The sequence below is a fragment of the Athene cunicularia genome, assembly GCF_003259725.1.
Source record: "Athene cunicularia isolate RWA chromosome 1 unlocalized genomic scaffold, athCun1 chr1_part1, whole genome shotgun sequence".
NCBI classification, from domain to species: Eukaryota; Metazoa; Chordata; class Aves; order Strigiformes; family Strigidae; genus Athene; species Athene cunicularia.
Window position 1 is genome coordinate 69408001 of NW_020799091.1, and position 16718 is coordinate 69424718.

General features: G+C 39.7%; 1 protein-coding gene across 20 annotated transcripts in view; it reads left to right on the top strand.

Moving 5' to 3' along the window:
• The window catches only part of INPP4A (inositol polyphosphate-4-phosphatase type I A), a 97653-nt gene that overhangs the window by 42779 nt on the left and 38156 nt on the right, over positions 1-16718 (top strand). For 14 of the 20 annotated variants that reach the window (XM_026859685.1, XM_026859657.1, XM_026859694.1 and 11 more), the window contains 10 exons: positions 1206-1324; positions 1439-1555; positions 2576-2655; positions 7155-7308; positions 8252-8342; positions 8990-9137; positions 12609-12739; positions 13086-13190; positions 13995-14103; positions 15759-15776. In XM_026859685.1, the coding sequence (XP_026715486.1) occupies positions 1206-1324; positions 1439-1555; positions 2576-2655; positions 7155-7308; positions 8252-8342; positions 8990-9137; positions 12609-12739; positions 13086-13190; positions 13995-14103; positions 15759-15776 (1072 nt within the window). The remainder of the gene's footprint in view (positions 1-1205; positions 1325-1438; positions 1556-2575; positions 2656-7154; positions 7309-8251; positions 8343-8989; positions 9138-12608; positions 12740-13085; positions 13191-13994; positions 14104-15758; positions 15777-16718) is intronic. The other 6 variants (XM_026859719.1, XM_026859774.1, XM_026859766.1 and 3 more) reach the window with 3 other exon arrangements.

Here is a 16718-nt window from a genome sequence, read left to right on the forward strand (position 1 = left end):
TTTGTTATGTGAATGTTGTTTTTAATTTTTATTTTTATTTTTTAATGTGAACATACAGTAAAACTGTCTTCAGTCTCAGTATATCAGCAGTTCACATCTTCAAGAAAACTGAAGATTTGCTGGAAACACCATTTTAGGACAGAATATTTTCTAAGGGTTACCAAATATTACATATACCTTCTTTCCTTTGGTTTTTGCTGGCAAGTGATAATGTGAAATGCAGAAGTGACCTAGTTTCTGAGATTGGTTAAATTTGGACAAGAAGCTTGTTTATTGACTCACCTCACTTGAAGACTTAAGAAAAAAAAATTTTCTTCATGAAAATGCAGTCCACATTTTCAACTGCAACATGGTTTTCTTAGCAATAGTGGACTAATGTGCTTAGCAGTATGCTTGAAATGAAAAATTAGAAAATTTTCTCAGATGTATGTAATTGTGTTATGAATAATGATCTTAACAAGAACTCCTTAGAGCTGAATAAGTTAAGTATTTTCAGGTAAATTAAAAACATCTGGAACTGCAAAGCTGTTTAGTGTACATCTAAACATTTTGCTTGCCCAGGTAAATTTCAGAATTAACTTTCTGCATCTAGCTGAAGCAGAGTTGGACCACACTGTAGTTGCCTGTATCTGGCTAGATAGAATTTGGCTCTGAAGTTTAATGTAATTGTGTAGTAGTTACTCACTGAAATTTTTGGTAGTTCTTTCCTATTCACCATAGTCCCTTCCCAGCAGTTACACTCACCGTAACATTTTAGTGGAAAATAAATTGCTGTCCTTTTACAAGTAGTGCTCCTCATAGTAGTGCTGTTTGATCAGGTTCTCCATGGTGCTGTTTGGTAATGGTCTTAATGGAGTGTGACTTCAAATCAAATGCTGCCATGGTCATGAGATTCCCAGAGGGAAACCTATGCATGTACACTGTTCTAATGAGCTGTGCCAGGGGGATGGATAGGCAGGTGTCAGAAGAGAACTAGTTTAAATTACAACTCTACAGCTTGGAAACAAAGTGATCTGATTGCATATTTACTGTTTGTGTGCGTGAAGGTGAGTGATTTCTGCCTTTATAGTGTGGCACTAGAATGAATTAATGGCCCTTCATGGCTTTATTGCTCAGGGTAAATCATATGCTTTTATAGAAATGTAGAGTCTTACAGCAATATGGAAAAGATCCTGAATCTAAATTTATCTATTTCATACCTAAAGCTTGCAGTGAGCTGCTAACTCCATCGCTAGATCGAAAACCAAATAGTTTTGTAGCAGTGAGTGTAACTACACCACCTCAGGCATTCTGGACGAAGCATGCACAGACAGAAATTATTGAGGTAAGTGGTGAGGTATTCCTGGATTAGATTTTGAACTGAAGATAACACAGGAAACATTTCTTCCTACAAATATCACCTTGCATTAATTTTTGGCTTTTTTGTTTATGATTACAGGGAACAAGTAATCCTATCTTTCTAAGCAGCATTGCCTTTTTCCAAGACTCTCTTATCAATCAGATGACACAAATCAAACTCTCTGTGTACGACGTCAAAGATAGATCTCAGGGAACAGTAAGTTTTCTTTATTCTGTTACCTGCCCAGTCAGCATGGAACAAGCAAACGAGAGGCAAGGAGATAAAACTAGTAACTTTTGTGGAAGAAAGCAGAGGGCAGCAGCCTAGAGAAAGCAAGATGGGTAGGGGAAGGAGAGACATATGCTGTGAGATAGGCATGGCAGAGTGGGGAGCGTTGTCAGTTTTCTCAAATAAGGCTCGTCTGCAGCAAATTTGGGAACCACTGATTTAAATTAAGAGGTCCTGTCATTTGTGCACTTAAATTTAGACCTCTTTACTGAGCTAGATAATGAACAGGATCCAACATGTCTAACTGAGGCCAAAATGTTGGGCCCATAATGAAACAGTCCTTCTGAACAGAGATGCTAAATTCCAGAAATCGCCCTGTCCTGATACCTTAGTGATTTTGTTCAGAGGTAAGATTTGTTCCCTTACTGAAAAAAATTCAAATGTCAGTCCTCTCATGTAACTACTTGGATCTCTGAGCCATTTATGCTCAAACTGTTGCCCAGAACACACTTTCAGGCCCCACTTGTCTGCTTTTCCTTGGCTTCATCAGAGGCAGCACAGCTGTCGCTCTTGGTACAGTGCCTCATGGGGAGGCTCTGGGTAAAAAGGAATAACTCCAGAGGAAGCAAGTTCTTCAGGAAGAGCCAAGTTTGGGTCAGGGAGGGACTATGAATGTTGACCTAGTCAACCTGAGCCCTATTCATTTATTGCTTTCAGTGTTTGTGTGTTGCTGGACCTGAACTTGTATATATTAAGGTGCCTCCATTCAAGTCCTAGAGAAGGGAAAATGCTTATTGTCCTCCAGCAGAAAAAAAGGATTTTTGATAAATTACCAAATTTATTAAATTTTAAAGGGTTTTAATTAGTTATGTACGGGTATATGTAAATATTTTTTTGTTCTCAGATTTTTATACATAATGATTGTATTTTGGACTTCCGTGCTGTGGACAAAGCCTTTGTTCATTGTAAAGGTAAATAATTACAGTTCTGGTACTAATCTTCTTTCAGATGTATTTGTTGGGTTCTGGGATGTTCACTGTAAAAGAACTTCTTCAGGAGAAGAATCACAGGTTGCACTTAACACTAAGGTTTGTAATATTCTCCTTCATTTAGGAATTAATTCTTAATTCTTGAAAACATGCTTAAGATGTGATGAAAACTTCTGGTTGTTGGGTTTTTTTTAGTTCCAGGCTATTAATAAAACATGTAGAACATGACCTTTCCAATATGGTGAATAGTGTTAGACATTGGTTCTAGTTCTGCAAGTCAAGAATGTATTGTCAAGACCAATTTAGGTTTTGTGCATTTCATCCTATCACCTCAGCATATGGGTCTGTGGAGAGTGGCAAAATAGAGTATTTTTAACAGTCCTGATGTATGAAGAGCCTGTGATGGTGAGAATGAAACCCATTGAAACGAGGGGTTATCTTAGCTGTTTGGAATACCTTGGCTTAGATAAATCTAGGCCCTATTTACTATTATAGCACCTACCAGTTGCTAAATAGTGTATTTGTTGCTGAATAGTCTATTTATCAATATAATGCGCTAAGAGTAGGAGTTATCACATTACAACAGCATTGATGGATGTAATTTTCTAGTTTAATTCATATTGGAAGCTTCTGTGGAAGGCATGTGACTCAGGAGGTTGTGGGTCTAAGACCAGTCCTCAGAGTAGTAGTCCTGTTCATAAGAATCAAACCAAACTCTTGAAAGCCAGTGTGGGACAAAGTTAAGCAGAGGTTTGGGAAAGAATGAAGAAAGCAAAGTGAGATTAAGGAAAGAGAACTGTAATGTGTAAATGCACATTGTAGTATTATGTGTTATAAGTAGGACAGACATCCATGTCAGAGAGGTCAAGGGGAAGTCAGTTGGAGAGGGGAAGCATAATCAAGGGACTGAGGAGAGATGGTGTTGGTAGTATTGGCATAATCAGCACTGTAAACAGTGACTGATAAACTTGCAAAAAATTTGTAGCCCAGACACAGCTAAGTCTTAATGGCTCAGGAGCAGGCAGTCCCCAGGTGCTCTAAGAGAAGTCAGTGACAGAGAAGACCACCCTGGCTGAACAGGGAACTTTGGCTGCAACTCAGGAAGAGAAGGAGAGTTTACAGCCTTTGGAAGAAGGTGCTAGCAACTCACAGTGTTTACAAAGATGCTGTGAGGCTATGCAGGGTGGAAATCAGGAGGGCTAAAGCCCAGCTGGAAATTCATTTGGCTGCAGCAATCAGGGACAAGAAATGTTTCTATAAGTATGTCAGTAGCAAAAGAAAGACCAGGGAGAGTCTCCAACCCCTGCTAGATGCAGGAGGAAACATGATAACAAGTGATGGGGAAAAGGCTGAGGTCCTTAATGCCTTCTTTGCCTCAGTCTTTAATAACAAGACTAGTTGTATTGAGGGAATCCAGCCTCCTCAGCCAGAAGACAGAAACTGGGAGAATGACCACCCTGCAATCCAGGAGGAAACAGTCAGTGACCTGCTGCATCACACAGACGCACACAAGTCTATGGGACTGTATGGGATACACTGGAGGGTGCTGAAGGAGCTGACTGGGGTGCTCACCAAGCTCCTTTCCATCATTTACCAGCAGTCCTGGCTGACTGGGGAGGTCCCGACAGATTGGAAATCAGCCAATGAGACACCCATCTATAAGAAGGATCAGAAGGATAATCTGGGAAATTATGGGCCTGTCATCTTGACTCCAGTGCCCAGGAGGCTGATGGAGCAGCTCATCCTGAGCACCATCATACAACACCTGTAGGACAACCAGATGCCCAGGCCCAGTCAGCATGGGTTTATGAAAGGCAGGTCCTGCCTGACAAACCTGATCCCCCTCTATGACAGGGCAACCTGCTTATTGGATGAGGGAAAGGCTGTGGATGTTGTTTACCTTGACTTTAGCAAGGTCTTTGACACTGTTTCCCACAGCATTCTCCTGGCAAAACTGGCTGCTCAAGGCTTGGATGGGCACACGCTTTGCTGGGTAAAAAACTAACTGGATGGCTGGGCCCAAAGAGTTGTGGTGAATGGAGTTAAATCCAGTTGATTGCTGGTCACAAGTGGTGTCCCCCAGGGCTCGGTTTTGGGGCGACTCCTGTTTAACATCTTTATTGATGATCTAGATGAGGGGATCGAGTGCACCCTCAGTCAGTTTGCAGATGACACCCAGTTGGGTGGGAGTGTTGATGTGCTCGAGGGTAGGGAGGCTCTGCAGAGAGACCTGGACAGGCTGGAGCCATGGGCTGAGGCCAACTGGAGGAGTTTCCATAAGGCCAAATGCCGGGGGCTGCCCTTGGGCCACAACAACCCCCAGCAGCGCTACAGGCTTGGGGAGGAGTGGCTGGAGAGCTGCCAGTCAGAGAGGGACCTGGGGGTGTTGATTGACAGCTGGCTGAACAGGAGCCAGCAGTGTGCCCAGGGGGCCAAGAAGGCCAATGGCATCCTGGCTTGTGTCAGCACTAGCGTGGCCAGCAGGGACAGGGAAGGGATCTGACCCCTGTACTCAGCACTGGTGAGGCTGCACCTCGATTCCTGTGTTCAGTTTTGGGCCCCTCACTACAAAAAGGACATTGAATGACTCGAGCGTGTCCAGAGAAGGGCAACGAAGCTGGTGCAGGGTCTGGAGCACAGGTTGTACGGGGAGCAGCTGAGGGGTGTTTAGTCTGGAGAAGAGGAGGCTGAGGGGAGACCTCATCGCCCTCTACAGCTGCCTGAAAGGAGGTTGCAGAGAGCTGGGGATGAGTCTCTGTAACCAAGTAATAAGTGATAGGACAAGAGGGAATGGCCTCAAGTTGTGCCATGGAAGGTTTAGACTAGATATTAGTAAGTATTTCTTTACAGAACGGGTTGTTAGGTGTTGGAATGGGCTGCCCAGGGAGGTGGCGGAGTCCCCATCCCTGGAGGTGTTTAAGAGTCAGGTTGACATAGCGCTGAGGGATATGGTGTAGTTGGGAACTGTCAGTGCTAGGTGAACGGTTGGACTGGATGATCTTCAAGGTCCTTTCCAACCTAGTTGATTCTATGATTCTGTGAATAAAACATGGGCAAAGCTTTTCATGCCGAGAGAAGAGATGGATAAGGGGTTTTTTTGGCTTTTCCACAGCGGGGAGCAGATGAGGGAAATGAGTCAGAAAAGGCACCAAAAGTATGACATTAATAGTGGGTAAAATAGTCTGATTTATCATAGGTGTGAAGATGAGGATGTTTTGAGAGATGAAAACCAGGAGGAATGTGATGACAGGAGTTTCATGGTTGTGTTAGGTGTGATTATTCTGTTAGGTTGGTTCTTTCATGAGAAAGTTGAAACTGGACTTTATTAAACTCTCTTGTTTCGATATCAAGTATATTCTGATTATCAAAGTGTGTGAATATATGCATATCTCATCGCATTAGCCCTTGGATGTATAAGCTGAATGCTGAGCAATGTCTATAAACCTGCTGTGTGATTTGGATACTTAAACCTTTTCTTATAGTCCTGTTGTGTGCTTATTTCTTTTGCCTTCCCAGTATTGTCTGTTCCAGAGGGGTTGTTTTTGTCTTGGTTGTCCCAGTATATTTTTACATGTAAAAAACAGTCTTAAAATGCCATTTAGAATTTGTCTTAAAATAATAGCATAAAGTCTGCCAAAATGACTGTGTGTCACGGGTGAGACAGAATAAATGACAGCTGTGGTAGATCTGGGTATTGGTGTGTGTTTAAAAACCAGCAAGATTAGGGTTTTTACCCTTCTTGATTCTCTGGCTTTGGCTCGCTCACTCACTCCCCTCTGTCGTGTTCATACGATGTCAGCTTCCCTCCCCAGCAGGGAAATGGCTGCTGGTCTGGGAAGGTGAGACAGAAAGTTGTGCCAGTTTGTGCTGTGCAGCTGCCCAGCTGTTAGCGGCCAGGTCCCTGGGGATCTCTGGCATTTGTTTCCACACAGCACCCTGTTTTCCAGGACCTTCCTCCACCTTCAGGATCTTTCCTCTATTGAGAACCTTCACTTCTTCCCTAGACCACTCCTTTTCCGGATCCTTCTTTTTAGCATCAGCTTTTCTTTCTGGAACATCAGTCTCCCAGTTTTCCTATCTATATAATCCGTCTGCAGAAGCACAAGATGTGATCCGCCTCCTAACTAGTGGCCTTGACTGACTTCTCTATAAAGTGGAAGATTTGGGATGCGCTACTTCTGTTTAGTGCACGTGTTATCAAAACTTACCAGTTGCAACTGTACCAGTGGCAGCTAGCAAATAGCAGACTTCTGATTGAAAGTTCAGTTTCAGACATTCACACACACAGACACACACACACACATTTGCATGTACATCCAATTATCTTCTCCCTGTTAATGTTCACAATTTAAGCTGCTTTTTGCCTACAACAGGTTAATTTTAAAATCTAAACTCCTCCTGGTTGAAACACATCAATGGTTTTAGGTTGCCTTCAAATAGGTCTATACAGCATCTCTGTGGAATGAGGAGAGTGTTCTACTTTTGGAATAACATGTTATAGAAATGCGTAAAATCAAGTTGAAAAGCTTCCTATTTAAAATGTTCATTAAGTTTGAAGATTAATAGCCTTTTATAAGTGTTCCCTTGTTGATAAACAGGTCCACCTCCAAAAAAATCTCAAGGCAGAGTGTTTGTTGCAGGTCGGCTGAAAGTGACCGTGTAGGTAACATCACAGTTATTGGATGGCAAATGGAGGAAAAAACTGACCAAAGGCCTCCGGTGACAAGGTCACCTGATACAATTAATGGAAGGGTGAGTATGAGCATTGTATCAAATACAGAAAAACATGGATTTATTGCCGGCATTAAAATAAGCTAGGTTGACATCTGTCAACTTTCCTGTCCGTTTCGATATTTAATAGTTCATTACAAGTTCAAAATACTGTAAAGAGCAGCCTAATGGTATTGGAGCAGTTTTGTATTTTGCAGAGCTCTTGGTGCTTTAAAGTCTGGGAGAAAATTTTAAGCTTTAGCTTCAAGTGCTCGTGCCCTTCATCAGAATAGGCCTGCGATACTGTATGTTGGTGCACTCGAGGAATTGATAACTGGTTTCACAAAGGTGTGGTATTCCAGTTCACATTGTAAATTGGAATATAATATTAAGCAAAACTGTAATGGGGATGCTCGGGAAATTTCCAGAATTTTCACAAGCAGCTTAAAATATTTTGATAAAACTGAACAGGTTACTTAAATACTGGATTTTTTTTTTTTTTCTGATCCCCAAATATTTCTCTGAGAGCAGATACTTAGAGTGCTTTCTCAGCCTAGACATATGTTTAATTCTGTAAACCTTGTGTTCTGAATATCCTGGTGGTTATTGCACTAGTATCTGTGTGTCAGTCATAATGTGGATTAGTATCACTTTGTTTCCAGCCAGACTTGTAGCTGCCACATATTGTGCAGTACCTTTAAGGACTCTGGAGCTGTACTAATGTAAAGTTGTTGAAGGGCTGTATGAAAATTTTTACGTGTTGACTGTTCAGTAGAAGTAAATAGGAACGCTTAGATTGGTGGGTTTAAGTGGATTTATTATTTCAATCTCCAGTATTTTTTGTCCACAGTAAACATATTTGAAATAATTATTTTAACCATGTGTTGAATATTCCTTTCAAGTCTGTGTAATAGGGTCATCACTGCCTATTGCCCTGGTACTGAGGTTTTATTCTTTACTATTTTTGGTTTTTGTTTTTGTTTAGACTGTGTTGCCAGTTGATGAAAGTTTGACAGAATCTTTAGGAATCAGATCCAAATATGCTTCATTACGGAAAGATGCACTACTGAAATCTGGTAAGCTGCTGTTGGCTGTAACTAGAAAGCTTTAGGCATCTGTGGAAGCTAATCTTACTGTCTGTGGCCCCAGGGCTTTTAAGCAGATGTTTCATTTGAACAGGAACAGGCTGCTGATTGAGCAGCCCTTTGAGGGTCATACAAGAATAAATTATTTTATCATCTGTACTATATTTTGTATAGTAAAAACAGCAGAATCCAAATTTTGTCATTGACTGTGGTGTAAAATTTTCCATGCAATTTGCCAGTCTATTCTAATCAACAATTGGGGCATTAGAGGAGGAAGAGAGGAAAGTAGTTGCTTTAAACAAAAATCTTGAAGAAAGGTTAGTTTTCCATCAAATGATTGAATGAGAGGAAAATGCACAGTACATTTTAAAAAAAGTATTTCAAAAGTTGAATAGCTATTTCATTTGTTTACCAGTGTTTTAAATCATTTGGAGGCTTTTCCTGCAAACACTGGAAGAATGGTCATTGCAGAATGACCATGTTTGGAAAAGCAAGACTGATGCCTGGTTAATCCAGATCTTTACAGCAGTATGTTACAGCATATTAGTGAATTGAAGCCATTTACTTTAAAAAAAGAGAGACTTTGTACACTTTTAACTCAAACCCTATGCTTCAATAACATGATTTTATTTCTTTAGTGTTTGGTGGCGCCATTTGCCGAATGTATCGCTTCCCAACCACTGATGGAAACCACTTGAGAATCTTGGAGCAGATGGCTGAGAGCATCCTGTCACTCCACATCCCTAGGCAATTTGTGAAGCTTCTTCTGGAAGAAGATGCAGCAAGGTGAGTTCTGGCTGGTTTACACATGCAGTAATAAAGCAGTGATACGGCTGTTACTGAATTACCAAGGAACGTATCTGTGTTAGTGCACAGGGGCACTGGAGAAAAAGTAATAAAAGTAGCAAGTTACTAACTGTACAGTCACAATGAATAAAGATTTCGTGTCAGAGTATAGAGTTTGTACTTCAGTGTATGTTAACATGAACATACAGAGGTGCTGAGTGGAGAGAACTGTTGGCATAGTGAACACTTAGAATCATACTGCAGTTAACTGCAATTAGGAGTTATCTGTTCCTCTCACAAAAGTATTGATAAAGCCACAGAATATATTATTTCATAGTTGTGTGACTGTATTAAAACCAGCACATTAGAATAAATTATCTTTTTATATATATAATAATTTGTATACTTCAAGACACATCAGTTTTTAAACATAATTTAGTTTTAATATTAAGAGAAAAATGAAGTTGAATTAAATACAAAACATATCTCAGTGTTTCATAGGTGGAGGGGAAGTCTGCATAGATGAGACAGCATAAATGAAAGAGTAATAACTCCAGCTGCTGAGACTTTTGAGAAAGGAACAGAGATGACACAGAAACCAGCTGAGTGGAATGAGTAATTAGAGTAGCAGACAGGGAAGGAAAATCTGAATCACTTTGAAGGTGAACTTTGAAAAAGTCAGTTGACTTCTGTGCTATGAAAGCAAAGCAAAGATAGATGACATGAGCACTGACTCCACTCAGTGAGTTAAGAGATGGCTTTGAGAGTCAGAAGAGTAGTTTTGAATGGAAAACAAACAGAATAAAAGTAAGTAAAATGAGACACTGTAGGACAATAATAACTTTTTCACTCATTTATGAGTTTTACTTCCCTACATTTTAAGGCTTTGGTTTGCAAACATAATGGTTGGTGTATTCTCTATTAAAGCCAGGATTGGGATGGTAAAAGAGCTTTAGCTGTATTTTTGAGTATTGGGGTTTTATTTTGGCTGTGTTTGAATCCAATCCTAGAAACCTAACTAAATCTAACCTTAATTAAAAGTAAAACTATCTAGTCCTCTCATTATCCTGTATTAATACATTTCAATTCCTTTGGGATCTAGTGAAAGAAACTCCCGTGTTAATCCATACAAGCAGGCAGAAGTAGCCTACGGTGCTTTTGGGTATTTTTCATATTTTGCAAAAATGATAAATTCTCACAGGAAGATGTCAGTGACTTTTTGTAACGTTTGTGAGAACTAATGCATGACGTGACTGAGTTTCCAAAGGTCACATTAATTTTTACTTTGTTGCTGCCATTGACTTGGTTTTTAGTGACATACACTTAGTAAGAGTAGTTAGATCTTAGATTCTAGAGAGTGAATGCTCTATCTTGTCTAGCTGTCCTGCTACAACCTCGATGGCGGGGACTTGGGATATGCCATTACACATTTAAACATGGGTTATTCATTGTTTAATATCTTTGTTTCTCTACAGCTTTCCTCACAGTACGTTTAAAATCACCTATTCATTCTGAGATACAGCCATAATAATGTAAAGAGTTGGCAAGCTTACCCTTAAGGTGCCATCTGTAATGGATGTAGTTTGAAGACTTGAAGATAATAAGAGCAGAATTTTGGGTGAATGGGGGGGGGGGAAAGGGGGGGAAAAGATGTGGCTTTCTGTAAGACTGGACAGTGGAGTTTCTTAAGGTGTTAGCCATGAAATGTGACTGTTCAAAGGCTCTTGATAAGTGTAGCGAAATCGGTGGATACATATTGTATACAGTTGCAGGTTAATAGCAGCCCAGATCATTGCTAATACAAGGTTGTATGCTCTGAGTTATGTGGCTCAAAGGTAAATACTTTGTAATTAGCAAGAAATACTCCCTTCTCTCTCTTAAATCGAGGTGACATGCAAGGACACACTTTGTATTCATAGGATCTCTCAGATTTGGCCAAGTGCTCTTTTCTCCATTCTCTGTGCTGCAGCCTAGAGAAATGCCGGACTGCTACACAAGCACAGCTGCTTCTGTCTTAATGTCCTGGTGACTTTTTTAAAATGTTCTTGAATAATCACCACTGCTGTCTCTTATATAAAGCTCCTCTGGGCCAGAGCTCTTTGAAATGAAACATCTAACAGGGGGGAATATTTTGAATACCTCATTATTTATGGTATGCACATCCCCTGCTGTCTCAGCCCTATGGGACAAACAAGTAAACTTGAAGCGTTAAGCTGTGAATTAACTTCGGGATGACCTGGGCTCAGAAGCATGCCTAGTTTTAGGCAGAGAGTTTGACAAGGTCGATAATAATAGCATCTTACGCAGAAGTGGTTTACAAGATGAAACTAGAAGTGTCTTTTTCTGACTCACTGATAAACATAGTTTACGGTGTTGCCTATTGGTAATTCAATGATGTTTTTCTTGGAAATTTGCTTCCTTTTGATAATATCCTAAATACTGTGGAGTGGGAATTGTTATGTGAAATGCTGTCCTAAATTATGTACAGACAACTGATTAAACCTATGGATTAAGGCTATTGAGAGAACTGCCAAAAGAACTGCTAGATCCTTTTGACAGATGATTAGTTTACTTTTTCTGGGGTAATATGATGTTGAATAGTGTCTGGTGTTGACTTGTTTCCTTTTCCCCTTCTTCCTTTATTCCAAATAACATCTTAATCCAAGAACACAGTAATAGAAACATGATGTGAAATGTAGTGTATATTTTCTCAACAGTGCTGTAGGGGAACAGTATGTAACACAGGATTCCCATGTGTGACTGAAAACCTAGTGGTCAGGTGCAGTGGGAAGGCCAGGGTTTTTTCTGGTCATATCTAGGGGTATCCAAGGGTCCTTTTTTCCACCTACAGTGAAACTTTCCTAAAATCCTGAATCACAAATGAAGGTTTTGTTGGCTCATCTTTTGTCTCTCCAAACCCTTACTAATGTTTATGCTTCTTAGGCCTTCCTTCCCTTGAAAACTGGTGTGTAGATACCTGGCCAGCGCAGATACTCCTTGTACCTCGTGTCAGATAGGTGCTGATCTCCCACCTAACCTCTGCCACAGTTCTGATTTCATTTGAGAGCCACCAAAGTTCAGTGGAGTGTCCTAAAAAGGTCTTCATGGTTCCAAGTCACCCAATATGACAACAGTGCCCATAATGTGCAAATCATTATATAGTTTGAGTGCTCCTGCAGTAAGGTTGGAAACTTTGGTTTTGGCTAACACCTAAGGGTCCTGAGGGAACATGGTGTATTTTGCCTGTGACGAACTTACATACCTTGGAGTAGATCTCAACAGTTGTGCTTTGGGATGTATGTTTTGAAGCATCCCCAGTCTGGTGAGTAGGTTAGACCAGAGTGAATTGAGAATGTGTAATCTGAGGATGGTGTTACATTGCTACAGTGTGAAACTCATTCTTGGTCAAGTGGACAACGGAGCTAAACTCCTCTTCCCTCCCCTCCCTTTTTTTTTTTTTTTTTTTTTTAGGGTTTGTGAACTAGAAGAACTGGGAGAACTGTCTCCTTGTTGGGAAAGCCTTCGTCGACAAATAGTTACTCAGTACCAAACAATTATTTTAACTTATCAGGAAAATCTAACTGACCTGCACCAGTATAAAGGTGATTTCTTTTTCATAATAATATGATACTTCTCAGCCGTGATTGTTAGTGCTTCTCTGAAATTGTGAACCCAGAATATTTTAGTTTGATGAGTAAAAAAAATGCTATTATTAGATTTCTTTATTAACATTCATTGTGTTTGCTAATGATCTGAAATTATTTATCTGATTCATTCGTTCTCTTATTTTACCCTGAAAGTAGAGAACAGTTATGAACAGTAACAGAAAGGTTTGGTGGTTTTTTTTTCCTTTTCTCTGCTTTACTTTCAGCATGTAGCAAATGATGAATGAAGCTCCTTGAATGTTTTAGTATAAGCAGAAGGTTTTTATGATTAATTTTCTTTCAGGTCCTTCATTTAAAGCCAGTAGCTTGAAAGCTGATAAAAAATTAGAATTTGTTCCTACGAATTTACATATACAGAGAATGAGAGTCCAAGATGATGGAGGATCAGGTATTTGTTTCTTAGTCTCATTCTTCACCCTTATTCTGTTACTTTTCTCTCCATTTTTTTATTTCCATCCTCAATCATATAGCCAAGTTGCTACAAACTACTGCTCTGTAGTACTAGTGCTACTTGACATTTTTGTAGCACCTTCTCAGATTCCAAATTTCTTTTCTAAAGAAGATGTGTAAGTATAATTATTGCTATTCCACAGATGGCAAAACTAGGTTCTGAAGTTAACTGTACCATAGGTGACACAAGTCAGCCTCTGTGCTATGGAATACGATTAGGCTGCTATGTCCCTTACAGTCATTTTGAATTGTAACGGAATAGCAAAGGTTCTGACTTATGTTTGTTGTTAAGCTTGCCTCTGGAACCATCATGTATGGTTATGCCAAAACACATCAGTTTGTTCACATCAAGCTTATTTCTATCTAAATAACTTAAGTTTCTCCTTCTTTTAACAGTAATTCCCACTAACCATGGACACACACTTGTCCCATATATCCATGTGAGGGATTCCAGTAGTGGCACGTTTTGTGTAAAGACCGATCAATGTTCAAAGCTTGTTTTTCACTGTTAAGCTTCTAGATTAAGAAACAGAGGACCTGCATTCAAGTATGATTCTTTTACCTCAGAAGTATTTGATGGATTTTAAGGGCCTCTACAGCAGTTCAGTTTTGCATGTCCTTCAAAACACTGTCGCAAAGTTTTTAAAAAATCACTTTCAGAGTAGTTTTTTAATTTTCACGATTGTTTTTCCACATTAAAGATGTCAAGCTTTCATTTGTAAGCCCTTTTTGTCCATCTCAGATCAGAACTACGACATAGTCACCATAGGAGCACCAGCAGCTCATTGTCAAGGCTTTAAGTCAGGTGGCTTGCGGAAAAAGCTGCATAAATTTGAAGAGGCAAAGAAACAGTAAGTAGAAATGTTGTGTCTGCTGTTATTGTGCCTTTTTCTCCTGGTCCATTCTCAGTGATTTGGAAGATCACCTCATTCTATGTTTTTGTTGCATTTCATTCCATAGTTCTGCTATACAATGTGAAGATTATTCCATGTTTTTTTCCAAAGGAAAGACAAAACAGTTTCTTTACTGATGGACCCTTTCTAATAGTTGTTAAGAGTGAAATCTTTGATCTTCCTTAATACTTGTTGGTTCATTTAGCTTAACTATTTTAGGTGCTGGGTTTGGGTTCTGCCTACTTGTGTATTAGTTAATTGGTCTGTAGAACCTCCTCAGCTGCACTACATCATGCTTTCAACCTGTAATTTTCAGGAGACTTTCACCACTCTCATAGCTTCACGGTCCTGTTGCTGAACTCTTTTTAGTACAGAACAGCTGTGCCTGATAGGCCAATTCCTTATTGACAACTTGGGTTTAATTTTGGGACTATTGTTGGAGGCTTTTTGCATTGCCTCAAGGTTTATGCACAGATTAGGCTTCTGGATCTGGCCTCACGCTGCTCTGCAGGCAGACCCCCACAGTCTACTTGGCCTCCACAGTCCTGTCTTCATGGATTGTCTAGTGACCTCTCTGGAAGTGCAAACCATAGGTAATAGCGGAAGGGGCAGAAAGTGGGAAAGTCCCGTATGCTAAAAGGAAGGACCTGCATGGCACTCCCTCCAGCTCCCAAGGAAGAGATAATGTTGTCTGGGTCTGCATTACTTTTGCTATTGTATGGAGAATTTAAGGAACAATGACAGCAGCAGGACAAGGAGTCATTGTAGCTAGGGAAAAGAAGACCTTGATAATGCCCTTTCAAAGAAAGGATTTGGAGCTGCTGAGATGACAGAGTGATGTGGGGAACAGGCTTTGCCAACTGCAGAATTAATTTTGGCAGTGGAGAAGTGAATAGCAGCATCCTGTGAACATCAGTTAGATATGTACCGATAAAAAGATGGGTGCAAAAATATGTCTACTCTAATTATTCCTGACTTCGAGTGCACTCAGATGGAACTAGAGGAAACTGTAAACCTGGAAACACTGGTATGCTAGGCTCACCCTTCCTGTTCTTTTGATACCACTGTTGCTGTCTGAAATAACCTCCTTCTGTCAGTTTAGCTGCTGAATATATCTAAGCAATATCTAAGTTCACATGTCTTTTCCTTTTTTTTTTTCCCCCTTACCCAGTAATTAAGCTGATTGGAGAACTTAGTTTCTATCCAGTACTTTTCCTCTAAGCTTTACAGAACTGTTTCTTCTGGATCCATAAAAACTGCAGGTTCAACATTTGAAGGATAATTTTCCTTTTAAGTACTTCTTTGTTACCATAAAAGTTAGTATAGTAGAATTGAGATCCATCTTCTCAGTGTCATCATATTACATAGTTATCATTCAGTTCCTTCTCTTTTCACTGGCAAAACTGTTCTTAGTGCATCCACATTTCCCCAGAACAACACACAGGCATCTGGCAATCTGTGTTTTTTTTGCTTACAAGTTTAATTGTTATGTACCCGCCTTGTTGAAAAGATGACTCAAATAAGTTATTTCCCCAAACATCCTTTGTTTTGTTTTCTGCTTTTGGTATTTTCTAACAATCTGCTAATTTTATTTTGGTTTTTTGTTTTTTTAGCAGTTATGAGGAGTGTTGGTGAGTTTTCTGTTTCTGAGAGTTCTGTAGAGAGGGTTTCTGTTCTTTGGATTGTTTTATTTTTCTTTTCTTTCTTTTCTTTGGCAAAGATCTGGTGTGTTTTAAAGTGTGCAGGGCTCTTTAATGTCATGCATCATGGCATCTCTAATTGTGCTCTGAGTAATTGTATCTGCTTTGTAGAACATGATGTGTGAATGAATTTCATTTCATCTGCAATGTTTGTTTGTAATGAACAGCTAGATTCCTGGCTTTCTCTGATCATAAGACATTAGAAAGCTGAAGATCAGAACACAAGAATTTTCTACCTTTTTCTCTGTTACTTCCAGTGAAAACTGCCTGGAGAGAGAAACTTTCTGCCAGAGATGGAAGATAATTAAGATAACTCTACATATTTTTCAATCTTTATGGTGATAGATTGGGCATGGTTTATATTTTATAACCCATGTCTTCATTTAAACATCTGCACTTAACTTGTGTTTATTTTTCTTCATGTTGTGTTGTTCAATGCTATGAAAAGGAAACATTGCTTGATTGTTCATCAGTGCAGAAGTTCTGCTCTAAATTACTCATAGGTTAAACTCCTAATTCACTGAGAGTTTAAGACTGTGTTACGGTTTGCTGATACAGTACGATGAGAGCTGTTCATTTAAAAAAGCAATTGCAGGTTGGAAAGTAAATATATGTGAACTTTACACCATAAATTTTTCCCCCTGATCATCCCAGCAAATGTTTGTCATTAAAAATTTAATAATTCTAAATCAGATCTCAATATGCTGCATGGCCTTTCCTGCCAAATATGTCTTTATGCATGTTAACCACACTGTCGTGGAAAGAAATTGCTCAGAGGAATTGTCACAAAGATCACCCGTCAGTAGACAGCACAAATCGTGCAGGAAAGTCCTAAAAGCTGAGAGGAAAGTCCTAAAAGCTGAGATTAATTTG